At 40.9% G+C, this 13714-nt stretch overlaps 1 protein-coding gene across 1 annotated transcript in view; it reads left to right on the forward strand.

Moving 5' to 3' along the window:
- Positions 1–13714, forward strand: part of LOC122919766 (mucin-5AC-like) — a 59883-nt gene that overhangs the window by 16673 nt on the left and 29496 nt on the right. The window contains exon 2 of the mRNA XM_044268951.1: positions 9371–9466. Coding sequence (XP_044124886.1) covers positions 9371–9466 — 96 coding nt within the window. The remainder of the gene's footprint in view (positions 1–9370; positions 9467–13714) is intronic.

Genomic DNA, 13714 nt, shown 5'->3' on the forward strand with positions numbered 1-13714 from the left:
TAATGAAATAGGACACTGAACGCTTTCACCACATATAACTGCAGAAGTAAAATGCGTATATATTTTTCCTTTTTGTACTGAAATAGGCCACTAAACTCTTTCATCACAAATAAATGCAACAGTGAAGTGCGTATATTGTTTTCCTTTTTGTACTGAAATGGGAAACTAAATGCTTTCACCACATATAACTGCAGAAGTGAAATGCATATATATTTTTACTTTTTGTACTGAAATAGGCCACTAAACTATTTCAACACAAACTGCAGAAGTAAAATGCGTATATATTTTTCTTTTTCCACAGAAGACTTTTCAACATAGCACTTGCACCCCAATAACAAGAACAAATTGCTGGAATGCCAGAGCTGTATAATGGCTATTTGGATCCCCAAATAATGTTTCCCTGCACTTGTAAATCGCATTTTTTTCACAATGAACTTTTTCTAGCACTGTCATTAGCGACTTCAGATGTCTTTCCCTACACTAAGATGCTGTAAAATGATTCCTCCCTATCCTTTCCCTGCACTTGTAAATCGCTTTTCTAGCACTGTCCCTAGCGCCTTCTGATGTCTCTCCCTGCACTAAGATGCTGTGAAATGATTCTTCCCTATCCTTTCCCTGCACTTATAAATAGTTTTTTAAGGGTTTTTTTCACAATGAGGTTTTACCTATTACTGTACCTAGCGCCTTCTCACATCTGTCCCTGCAGTCAGAACACTGGAAAATGTCTGACTCTGAGATGGCCGCTGTATTTATAGGGCAGTGACATCACAGGGCTGGCTGTTGATTGGCTGCATGAATGGCATTATGGGTCAGCCCGCCTTACCAGAGTTCCTTGCCCCGTGTCCTCACACGTGTAGCCACCATTGTAGCCACTATTTTAGCCACGAAGCGCGAGGAATTTAAAATTCGTTGCGAATCGAATTTTTCCTGAAATCAGCACTATTTTCCGCAACAAATCCATACAATTCGATAAGGATTTGCTGCTGCAAATTTCTTCTAAAGTACTTAGCATTTGACGCATAATAAATCCACAGCAAATCCATCACGTGCAGCCCTACTCTTACAGGGCTAATTATTGCAGTGATGTCATAACACAGTGGTAATAAACACCATAAAGCTACAAATAATGCACACAGCGATGTCACACTCACAGTAGAGAGAACGGTATTCCAGTTGCAACAGCTACCTCTGCAAATCCAATGGTTTCACCCCTTTCTTCCTATGTTATATTTTTACTACAGAAACACCAGTGTTTTTATTTTATTTTTTTAATTGACAGGATTTATCAGTAAGTAAATTTGTACAAGCCCAAGGTAATGCGTTCTATGCGCTACTACTTCCTCTATAATAATCTGCAATCTATAAGCTAATACTGTCCGCCAACAACTGCCTAAAAGCAGTAATTCATCAGTCGAGCTCTCACCGCCGTTATTAACTACCAGTTGATCAGAAGACATAGATAAATGCATAGTGCAGAATAGTAAGTCAAACAGTGGTGGCCAATAAATATACATTGAGCCCCAACTATATATAGCCTTCTGGAGAATACATAATGACACATCTGCCACTTGTAAATAGAAGACAGAAGAAAAAGCCACTCAAGCTAATCGGCGGATGGGAGACAAATGAGAATGACAACGCTCTGTACGTCTACTGGTCAGGTCCCTATTCTAGACACATGATGACGTCTAGTGCTTTATGTCAGGAAGCACTGATACTAAACTGTCTGATCGTCTATTGAGAGGAGAGACTGAGGAACAGCTAGATGGATGGCTACAGGAACAGAATGCGCAAACATGTTATTACGCATGTATTTCTTATAGAGGACTTTCTTGAGAAGGTAAGTTTCGCAAGGTTGCCAAGGTGGCAGGGGCGTAGCGTGGGGGGGGGCCGGAGGGGCCGTTGCCCCGGGCGCCAAATTGCAGGGGGCGCCAGGCAGCCGAAATTTCAATGAGGGCTACGGGAGCCTATGGTTCCCGTCCCCTCCGTTATGCCCCATAGGCTTCAGGCCTAGTGGCCTGAAGCCTATAAGGCAGTAGAGCGATGCAGGACTCGGTCACGATAACCTCACTGTGACCTCCTGCGTCGGGTCTCGCGAGATGACGCGGCGCAGGAAGGCACAGTGAGGCGTTCGTGGCCGCCTGCGGCGGGAACAAGCAGGGATGGAGATGGGTAAGTATTTTTTTTTTTATGTTACCTTTCCTAATTGCAGTGCAGAGGCTCTGGGGGCAGTATGGAGGGTGGGAGAGGACTGGAGCAGAAAGGCTATGGCATTGGCATAGTAATAAGAGGGGGACATTATATTAGCAAAGAGGGGGCCAGTACATTAATAATAAAAAGGGGGGCATTATATTAATAAAAAGGGGGGCATTATATTAATAATAAAGAGGGGGCCAGTACATTACTATTAATGTAATGACCCCCTCTTCATTATTAATGTAATGACCCCCTCTTCATTATTAATGTAATGACCCCCTCTTTATTATTAATGTAATGACCCCCTCTTTGTTATTAATGTAATGACCCCCTCTTTATTATTAATGTAATGGCCCCCCTCTTTATTATTAATATAATGACCCCCTCTTTGTTATTAATGTAATTGCCCCCTCTTTGTTATTAATGTCATGACCCCCTCTTTATTATTAATATAATGACCCCCTCTTTATTATTAATATAATGACCCCCTCTTTGTTATTAATGTAATGACCCCTCTTTGCTAATATAATGGCCCCCTCTTTATTATTAATGTAATGTCCCCCTCTTTGTTATTAATGTAATGGCCCCTCTTTGCTAATATAATGGCCCCCTCTTTATTATTAATGTAATGACCCCCTCTTTTTATTAATGTAATGGCCCCCTCGTTGTTATTAATATAATGGCCCCCTCTTTATTATTAATGTAATGGCCCCCTCTTTGTTATTAATGTAATGGCCCCCTCTTTGTTATTAATGTAATGACCCCCTCTTTATTATTAATGTAATGGCCCCCTCTTTGTTATTAATGTAATGGCCCCTCTTTGCTAATATAATGGCCCCCTCTTTATTATTAATGCAATGGCCCCCTCTTTTTATTAATGTAATGGCCCCCTCGTTGTTATTAATATAATGGCCCCCTCTTTATTATTAATGTAATGGCCTCTCTTTATTATTAATGTACTGGCCCCCTCTTTGTTATTAAAGAGGGGGCCAGTACATTAATAATAAAGAGGGGGCCATTATAATATACAGGGGGAATAATATTATGGGGAATGAAAGCTATCTGTCTGGCTCTAGCTCAGTATTGGGGGGCAGCAGGATGACAGTGTTGAGACACCAGGAAGGAGAGCATGATAGTAAAGTGAGGAACCTAAATTTTTTTCGGTGAAACTCTGCAGAGACGAGAAGCGGCTGAAAGAAGTTATCATGGCGGTCTTATCTCTGAATGAAGACGTCGAGGAGAGTCTACATCACAGGAGACGTCACTGGATGTAACAGGTATGGTGCGGTATTCTACTGTAATAATAATGTCCATCCACATATCTGTTTCATGGTAGGGTTGAGGGAGAAGATTGAGAATTTGGCCCATACTGCCGCATTCTGGCCCCAGACTTCAGGTCACACTGTGTGTGTTCTGAATTCTGGGGCCTCACACCCATCTACTACAGTCATGTGAAAAAATTAGGACACCCTTTGAAAGCATGTGGTTTTTTGTAACATTTTTAATAAAAGGTTATTTCATCTCCGTTTCAACAATACAGAGAGATTAAAGTAATCCAACTAAACAAAGAAAACTGAAGAAAAGTCTTATTAAGATCTTCTGTAAATGTCATTCTACAAAAATGCCTATTCTAACTGAGGAAAAAGATAGGACACCCTCACATGTATTCCCTCTTAAATTGGCTCAGATCTCACACAGGTATATCACACCAGGTGCACATAATTAGTAGATCGTTACTCTGCATGTTGAATGAGGCTTGCCCTATTTAAACCTCAGACATTTAGTTTGGTGTGCTCCTGACTGTTGAAGTGAGAGTGAGCACCATGGTGAGAGCAAAAGAGCTGTCAGAGGACTTCAGAAAAAAGATTGTAGCAGCCTATGAGTCTGGGAAGGGATTTAAAAAGATCTCAAAAGATTTTGAAATCAGCCATTCCACTGTCCGGAAGATAGTCTACAAGTGGAGGGCTTTCAAAACAACTGCCAACATGCCCAGGACTGGTCGCCCCAGCAAGTTCACCCCAAGAGCAGACCGCAAGATGCTAAAAGAGGTCTCCAAAAACCCTAAAGTGTCATCTCGAGAACTACAGCAGGCTCTGGCTACTGTTGATGTAGAAGTACATGCCTCTACAATCAGAAAGAGACTGTACAAGTTTAACTTGCATGGGAGGTGTGCAAGGAGGAAACCTTTGCTTTCCAAGAGAAACATCGAGGCCAGACTGACATTTGCCAGAGATAAAGTTGACAAAGACCAGGACTTCTGGAATAATGTTCTTTGGACAGATGAGTCCAAAATTGAATTATTTGGACACAACAGCAGAGGACATGTTTGGCGTAAACCAAACACAGCATTCCAAGAAAAGAACCTCATACCAACTGTGAAGCATGGAGGTGGAAGTGTCATGGTTTGGGGCTGCTTTGCTGCAGCAGGACCTGGTCAGCTCACCATCATAGAATCCACAATGAATTCTACTGTGTATCAGAAGGTGCTTGAAGAACATGTGAGACCATCAGTTAGAAAATTAAAGCTGAAGCGGAACTGGACCATGCAACATGACAATGACCCAAAACATACTAGTAAATCAACCAAAGATTGGCTGAAAAAGAAGAAATGGAGAGTCCTGGAATGGCCAAGTCAAAGTCCAGATTTTAATCCCATTGAGATGCTGTGGGGTGACTTGAAAAGGGCTGTACGTGCAAGAAACCCCTCAAACATCTCACAGCTGAAAAAGTTCTGCATTGAGGAGTGGGGTAAAATTTCCTCAGACCGATGTCGAAGACTGGTAGATGGCTACAAGAACCGTCTCACTGCAGTTATTTCAGCCAAAGGAGGTAACACTCGCTATTAGGGGCAAGGGTGTCCTATCTTTTTCCTCAGTTAGAATAGGCATTTTTGTAGAATGACATTTACAGAAGATCTTGAAAAGACTTTTCTTCAGTTTTCTTTGTTTAGTTGGATTACTTTAATCTCTCTGTATTGTTGAAACGGAGATGAAATAACCTTTTATTAAAAATGTTACAAAAAACCACATGCTTTCAAAGGGTGTCCTAATTTTTTCACATGACTGTACATTATCTGTACTCAGAGTTATCTCTGTGTTATCTGAGGTGTTACATAGGACTGCTAGTGATCTACTATAGTATCTGTTAAAAGTGGCGTGCCTGGGGTAGGCGCGGGGGGGGGGGGGGCGCAATTTTTGGCTTGCCCCGGGTGCTGGCAACCCACGCTACGACACTGCAAGGTGGTCAGACAGAAAAAAGTTAAGCGTTGGCTATTTTCTGCTGAATTTCTTGTACTTTTTAATAATATAAGGGTGATCATTCTAAAAAGTGCATGCTGTATTTGTTAGACTGGAGAATATGTCAGATAAAATAGCAATCAGGAAGGAGATATGTTTTCCTCCTTTCTGTATATGTGCATGGATGGACTGGGAGGAGGACATTCAGCCAACAGCTATCTAAAGTGTATGGCCAGCCTCACTGTACATTTCAGAAATAGTGGAGTATAGTAAAGGCCACAAGGTCAGGATTCTTGATGTTGGCCTGGAAGCCAAAATTGGGAGTGGATCATAAAAGGTGAGAAGGTATAAAGGACAGTTATGACTTCTCCTCCTATTTGAATGCAACCCTGGTTTTGGCTTTAAGAACTGCATCAGGAAACCTGATCATGTGGCTGTATCCTAACCTTGTCTGTTCTGGCAGCTTCAGTAGAGTCCTTCCACTGCTGGACCTAAATAAAGCAACTTTGCAGATAGTCTTTTGTTTTGTGTATGCAGCTTCTATGCAGATCTAAGTGGCGTCTTAATAAGGCCCCTTTCACACAGGCGAGTATTCCGCGCGGGTGCAATGCGTGAGGTGAACGCATTGCACCCGCACTAAATCCAGACCCATTCATTTCTATGGGGCTGTGTACATGAGCAATGTTTTTCACGCATTACTTGTTGCGTGAAGATCGCAGCATGTTCTATATTCTGCGTTTTTGACGCCACGCAGTCCCCATAGAAATTAATGGGGCTGCATAAAAATCGCATCGCATCCACAAGCAAGTGTGGATGCGGTGCGATTTTCACACATGGTTGCTAAGGAGACGAGGGATGTATGACCTGGGACCCCATTTACTTTATTATTTTCCATAATAACATGGATGTAATGGAAAATAATAGCATTCTTTAATACAGAATGCTAAGTATAATGTCAATTGAGGGTTAAAAAATAATAAAAAAATAACTTACCTAATCGACTTGATCGCGCAGCTGGGATCCCCTAATTTGTTCTTGAAGGACCTTCTATCTTCATTCATCAGGACCTGCACTCACGTCACCGTGCTCACCACATGGTGAGCGTGATGACGTCAGCAAAGGTCCTTTTGCAGGTCCTCCAAGAAGAACAAAGAAGAGGATCCCGGCTGCGTGATCAAGTGGATGAAGTGAGTTATGTTTTTATTATTTTTTAACCCTCAATTGACACTTTACTTAGCATTCTGTATTAAAGAATGCTATTATTTTCCATTATAACCATGTTATAATGGAAAATAATAAAATCTACAGAACGCCTAACCCAAACCCGAACTTCAGTGAAGAAGTTTGGGTTCGGGTCTGGGTACCACATTCAGTTTCTTTTCACGCTCGTGCAAAAACGCATTGAAACAAATCCCATGTCATTTGGTTCCGCCGTAACATGTTACTCCACTTCTTACTGTCTCGTCTTTTTGCTAATGGAAAGCCTGTCGTGAAAACGTACTGCTCGCAAATCGACAGGGCTTGTTTGAACTTGTACTAGTTGGACATGATCAAGACAGGCTTTCAGCCTCTGGATCAAATCAATCAATGTTTCCATTCACTAACAGCAAGCAGAGAACTTGAAATTTATTGCGAGTTGAAGCACAACATTGCATTACTTCCGATTAGCCAAATAATAACCTTTGTTAATGGGGTTGTCCATGTTATCAAAATATGAATTGGTTTCTTGTCATTAATTTCTTAGATGGTGATTCTCTGTGAATCAGGCCCAGTCTTCTGAGGAAGCACATGTAGTTCCTCTCTCTTTCTCAGCTAAACTCACTGAACTAGGAGCTAGGGACCTCTCCTAGTATCCTAGAAGGGGTAGACTTAGGATTGATAACCCTGACCTAGCCACACAAAACCATCAAAACCATTAAATTATAACATTATATTAGACCAATTAACATGATAACAATAAACCTTTTTGAAAGTACCCTGTCCTGGGGTACTGAGCAGGTTGCCATACTCACACTTAAAGGGAACCTGTCACCACCTGTCAGTCACAGCGAAGGGGCAGGGAAGGGGAAGTGGTTACCGCGACTTGAAGCAAGGAGGCCGCTACCTCCTTGACTTCAAGCATGTGAGGAGAAGCGCGCCGGGCAGGGGATAAAACAAAGTTTTCAGTACTTTTGCTGCATCTGCCTTCAGGAAAAAAGGCATAATCAGAAACATACTGCTGGCTACACGCAGGTACTTCTGGTGGCTTGGGATGATTTTGGGAGATGACAGGTTCCCGTTAAGTTTACTACAGTGTTCCACTGCAACATGTAGTATGGTGGGCATATCCAGATTTTGCCTTGTTTGAACTCATTCAGTGCCGGAAGCCTTTATCTTCTGGACAGTGTTTGCTATGGAGTCTATAAGCTTCTGGTTAAACAGTTTATCTCCACAGGGCTTCTAGTCGCACCTCCTTCTGACACTGGTATGCTTCTCAAAAAAAATCTCACTGATCACTGTCTTTACACTGAATCTTTTTTCTTTCTGCTTCCGCTGCTATCCACACATTCTCTAGACCAGTGGTCCCCAACCTTTTTTTGCACCAAGGACCAGTTTCGTGCAAGACAATTTTCCCATGGACCGGGTGGGGTGGTTCTTGGGCGGGGCTTAGGGGTGGGCAGGGCTTATTCAGGGTGCTGGGTGGCACTGACTGATTCATGCGCATAACCAAACACAAGGTGCATATTAAAATATATAACACTATATAACGATGGGGTTAATGGCTTCAGCTACTGCTGTAGTAACTTGCTGTTAATATGAGGCACATTGTTTTATCAATTTGGACCTGCATGTGCCTCACATTAATAATAAGTAACCTCATCATGTGTACCTCACATTAATGGTTAACCCAATGTGGCCCATTATTTGATTAGGTGCATGGGGGCCACTTACTTATAATGTGAGGTACATAGGGGTACTAATGTAATAGCACCATCTACCTCAGATTATTAATAGCTGACCCCCATCTTCTCAAATTATGGCTACTGGCAACATTGCGGTTAATGAGTCACATTAACCCCAAATCTTGCTGGCTGCCTGATACATGTTTTTTGCCTGCCTTTATGTTGAGGCATGCTAATAATCTTGCAGGGTGTGGGCCAGGAACCTGTTTTCAGAGCAATAATGTCTGGAGACTGGAGAACACAAGAATCAGGAGCAGGAGGCTGCCACTGCTGCTGTTCACCGAGCGCACTAGCTGAGACGGCGCAGCGGTAAACCCTCCCCCGTTCCTCCTCCTACTTTAATATTAGACACACATTCATTGGTGGCAGTGGTGCGGCGCCTCAGAGCCCGCTCATTATATTGGGCTCCGCGGTGGCCGCGTCATGGAAGGGAGGCATTCCCTCCCTCCTTCTCCATTGACTCTGGCCTTATGTGCGCGTCGGGCACACATGCACCTGGCGTCTGCGCTCCTCTCTCCTCTGCGGCCCGGCAAACTATGTTCCAGGACCCGGTCCTGGGCTGTGGCCCGGCAGTTGGGTACCGCTGCTCTAGACTGTTCTACCTCCTCCTTTCCATGGGGAGAGGTATACATCCCCACCTAGTGGCTGGTAATTGCAGACTATTAACTGTTATCTACCTTTGAAACAGAAAACACAGTAATACCGTAAATCACATTTTAAATCTTTTTGGAGTGCATGTATCAAAATGTAACATAAAAAAACCATTTGCTGTAGCAGTGGGACACTGCATATCCAACCGCCAAAGCTAGCTGCTTCTATATCCTGTGCGGAAAACCCAGCTAGAACAGGTTTCAGACAGAGTCAATGTTTCCTGCTGCAAATTGTATGTACGGTCACTTTCTTCAATATCCTGTTTTGATATGAAGGTCAAACAAGATAATGGGAAAATAAAGAACATAAAGTGCCATAAACCAATGTCATTTCTTCTTATTCTAGATGTCAAAGTAATTAAAATGAAGGATCCAGGGATCAGCCGATATCTCTTACACCTGTTCATGCTGATTTTAACCACTGGTCTGGCAACATCAACAGGTAAGATGAACCATTCACCTACTTGGATGGATAAATAGATGTGAGAAAGATACAGTAGATAGATCTAGGGTACCAGCATAGCAAGCATAACATATACATGGGGGGGAAACAAGTAAGGGCGCCCATTTCCTCTCAGGCATTTGGTGGTGAGATATACGTGATGTGCTATGGAAAATATTATGCATTGTACATGATATCTTCTCTGTGACATTATTACATTCCCCCTATACTATGACATTTTGTGTGCATGTTACCAATGTGTGTACAGTACACATGGTAATCTTTTTGTATGTGTCCTTTCTGTTCTTTAATATTGTGGGCTGTATTATTCCTTTACTGTGACATTCATGTGTTATACCATCACTGATTAGATTTTTTCCGTACTGTGACATCACTGCTTACATTATCCCACTGTTATTACATCACTGTTTACATTTTTGTTGTACTGAATTATCATTTTTAGCATTATCCCTGTACTGTGACATCACTATAAATGCATTTTCCTGTACTGACATTATTGTGTTTATACTCCCTGTATAGTGACATCACTATGTACATTATCCCAGCACTGTGACATCACTGTGTTCATTATTCTTGTACCATGACATAATTGTGTTCATTATCACTTTACAGGAAATCACTGTCTACATTATTCCTATACTGTGACATCACTGTGTACATTATTATTGTACTGTGACATCACTGTGTACATTATTATTGTACTGTGACATCACTGTGTACATTATTATTGTACTATGTCATCACTGTGTACATTATTATTGTACTATGACATCACTGTGTACATTATTATTGTACTGTGACATCACTGTGTACATTATTATTGTACTGTGACATCACTGTGTAAATTATAACTGTACTATGACATCACTGTGTACATTATTACTGTACTGTGACATCACTGTGTACATTATTATTGTACTGTGACATCACTGTGTACATTATTATTGTACTGTGACATCACTGTGTACATTATTACTGTACTGTGACATCACTGTGTACATTATTATTGTACTAAGACATCACTGTGTAAATTATTACTGTACTGTGACATCACTGTGTACATTATTCTTGTACTATGACATCACTGTGTACATTATTATTGTACTGTGACATCACTGTGTACATTATTATTGTACTGTGACATCACTGTGTACATTATTATTGTACTATGTCATCACTGTGTACATTATTATTGTACTATGACATCACTGTGTACATTATTATTGTACTGTGACATCACTGTGTACATTATTATTGTACTGTGACATCACTGTGTAAATTATAACTGTACTATGACATCACTGTGTACATTATTACTGTACTGTGACATCACTGTGTACATTATTATTGTACTGTGACATCACTGTGTACATTATTATTGTACTGTGACATCACTGTGTACATTATTACTGTACTGTGACATCACTGTGTACATTATTATTGTACTAAGACATCACTGTGTAAATTATTACTGTACTGTGACATCACTGTGTACATTATTCTTGTACTATGACATCACTGTGTACATTATTATTGTACTGTGACATCACTGTGTACATTATTATTGTACTATGACATCACTGTGTACATTATTATTGTACTGTGACATCACTGTGTACATTATTCTTGTACTATGACATCACTGTGTACATTATTACTGTACTGTGACATCACTGTGTACATTATTATTGCACTGTGATATCACTGTGTACATTATTACTGTACTGTGACATCACTGTGTACATTATTATTGTACTGTGTCATCACTGTGTACATTATTATTGTACTGTGACATCACTGTGGACATTATTATTGTACTGTGACATCACTGTGTACATTATTATTGTACTATGACATCACTGTGTACATTATTACTGTACTATGACATCACTGTGTACATTATTATTGTACTATGACATCACTGTGTACATTATTATTGTACTGTGACATCACTGTGTACATTATTATTGTACTATGTCATCACTGTGTACATTATTATTGTACTATGACATCACTGTGTACATTATTATTGTACTGTGACATCACTGTGTACATTATTATTGTACTGTGACATCACTGTGTAAATTATTACTGTACTATGACATCACTGTGTACATTATTATTGTACTGTGACATCACTGTGTACATTATTATTGTACTGTGACATCACTGTGTACATTATTATTGCACTGTGATATCACTGTGTACTTATTTTTTTTATGCTTTCAAAATGGTTAATGGTGGTTAAAGGGCCCAATGATTACTTGTTTTGCTGCTGTATACACTGTATATACGCCTTTTCATAAATTAGATGCAGCATTCGTCAGTCTGTGTGCCTGAAATGTACACCAGAAAACTAATGCTAAATGTGATAAATGTGACAGGGCCACCAGCCCTCACTTTTTGGAAAAGTAGCAAGGCCGGCGCAGTAACGACACTAGCACAATTTTTTTTTCAAAAATTCAGAAATGTACAGTTTGCAGTGTGGCATATTTCTATGATAAATGTGGTCCAAAGAGCATCACTTGTTTCTATTGGTATTGTCTGTAATTGCAGCTCAGCCCCACGTACTTGAAAATCCTATGCGGAATTTAAAAACTTTATTTGTGCAGTTCTGGAAGACCCCCTTTAAATTGTGCTGTGTTAGTATTATGTTGTGCTATGATGTATATTCTCTACAGGAGGGTGACTGCCATTGGAGTAGCTGACTACTTGTAATAACACATATTTAGTCTTTGTGACCAGTAAATTCTATATGATTAGTGCTGATATTTGCAGAAGGTCTTTCATTCTCGTGTACCGTCACACTATACCTAGACTGCCTATTGTTCCATGAAAGAGTTGTTCCTATCCCCCGCTAGCTGTTTCAATTCAGAAGCAAAGCCTTTCATCTGTGTTCACACATTGCAGTCATTCTTTGGTTAGCATGTGCCTAATATATTATTTATGCAGTGACCAGGCTGCAGGTGCAATATGTGAGTTATGGTGGGCCAATGGGTGTAGTAATAGTTTACTCACGGATCTGTAGAGTGCAGTGAATGGAAGGACAGCACCAGTTCCTTCGGGGCACACTCTGTTGTCCAGGGACTCCCACCAGAAGGTGGTTGAGGTGCCCTTGGTGGTGTTGTTATTGAGGTGCCTTGGAGGCAGGGTCCCTGGTGTTCGTGACACTAGCACCATAAGGTGCAATTGAGGATAATGAAGAACAAGGAGAGTCAAAGGCTGATGAGCAAACTGGAACTTTACTTAACCAATTGCCTTGAGGTAGTTGTAATTCCAAGAAAAGTGCTTTGGTTAACAGTGGTAAGACTGAGCTCCAACTCCATACAACAGGCTTGGTTTGACTGGTTCATACAGGCTTTAGCTTGGCTGGTGTGAAAGAGATGGTTTTCTTAGCTGTGGTTCCTCTCAACTAGACTAGAATTCACATTTAGCTTCTGCAACCTACAGGGTGGTTTCCCTTACAGCAGGCATCAACCTTCTGCTCCATTATTTATAAAGGTTGCATTCACACACAAAATTCCACTATGTCCCTTGCTGGACTGTGGTACTGCAAAATGATCCTGTACTCTGGGTCTTGGTTCCTTTCTTCCCCAGGTTGACAAGTGCCAAGGGGACACACATACAACATGGTGTTCCTTTCACTCCTCTCCTCACTCCTCAACTAACCTCAACCCAACCGACTTCCTGTGAAAGGCCTGTTACTTATATATGATATTATGGCACCACCTAGTGGTGACTGAAGTGTAGTGTGGTGACCAGCCTGTTAGGAATGTGCAGCTTTGTACATACAAAATAAACATTAGCAAAAGATGACATTATTAAAGGTTTAGGGACCCACTACTAGCACGGAGTGGGACACTGCATGTATAGCTTGCTCACTAAGTCCATAGTAGCAAATCCATGTAATTTGGCCATATACCAAACAATGGAGTGCCCGGATCCACAAGCTTGGCTTGAGTGGAAACAACAGTAGAAAAGAAAATGGTCCTGCGCGATCCAGAACAATATTCCAAGATATATTGAAAACTTCTAATCAAACAATATAACAGATCCATAATTGTAATAGTCCACGTGAGGCTCACGCATTTCAAACTATTCAATGATTATGAACTTTGTTAGAAACAAGTCTGTGAAGGTTCCCATTCATCTAAGTCATGGATCTCCAGCATTAAATAACGGTAACGTGTGCGTCAGTCATAGAGGTAAGATGTTGATTGCATTTGC

The sequence above is a fragment of the Bufo gargarizans genome, chromosome 9 (genome assembly GCF_014858855.1).
Source record: "Bufo gargarizans isolate SCDJY-AF-19 chromosome 9, ASM1485885v1, whole genome shotgun sequence".
Lineage (NCBI taxonomy): Eukaryota > Metazoa > Chordata > Amphibia > Anura > Bufonidae > Bufo > Bufo gargarizans.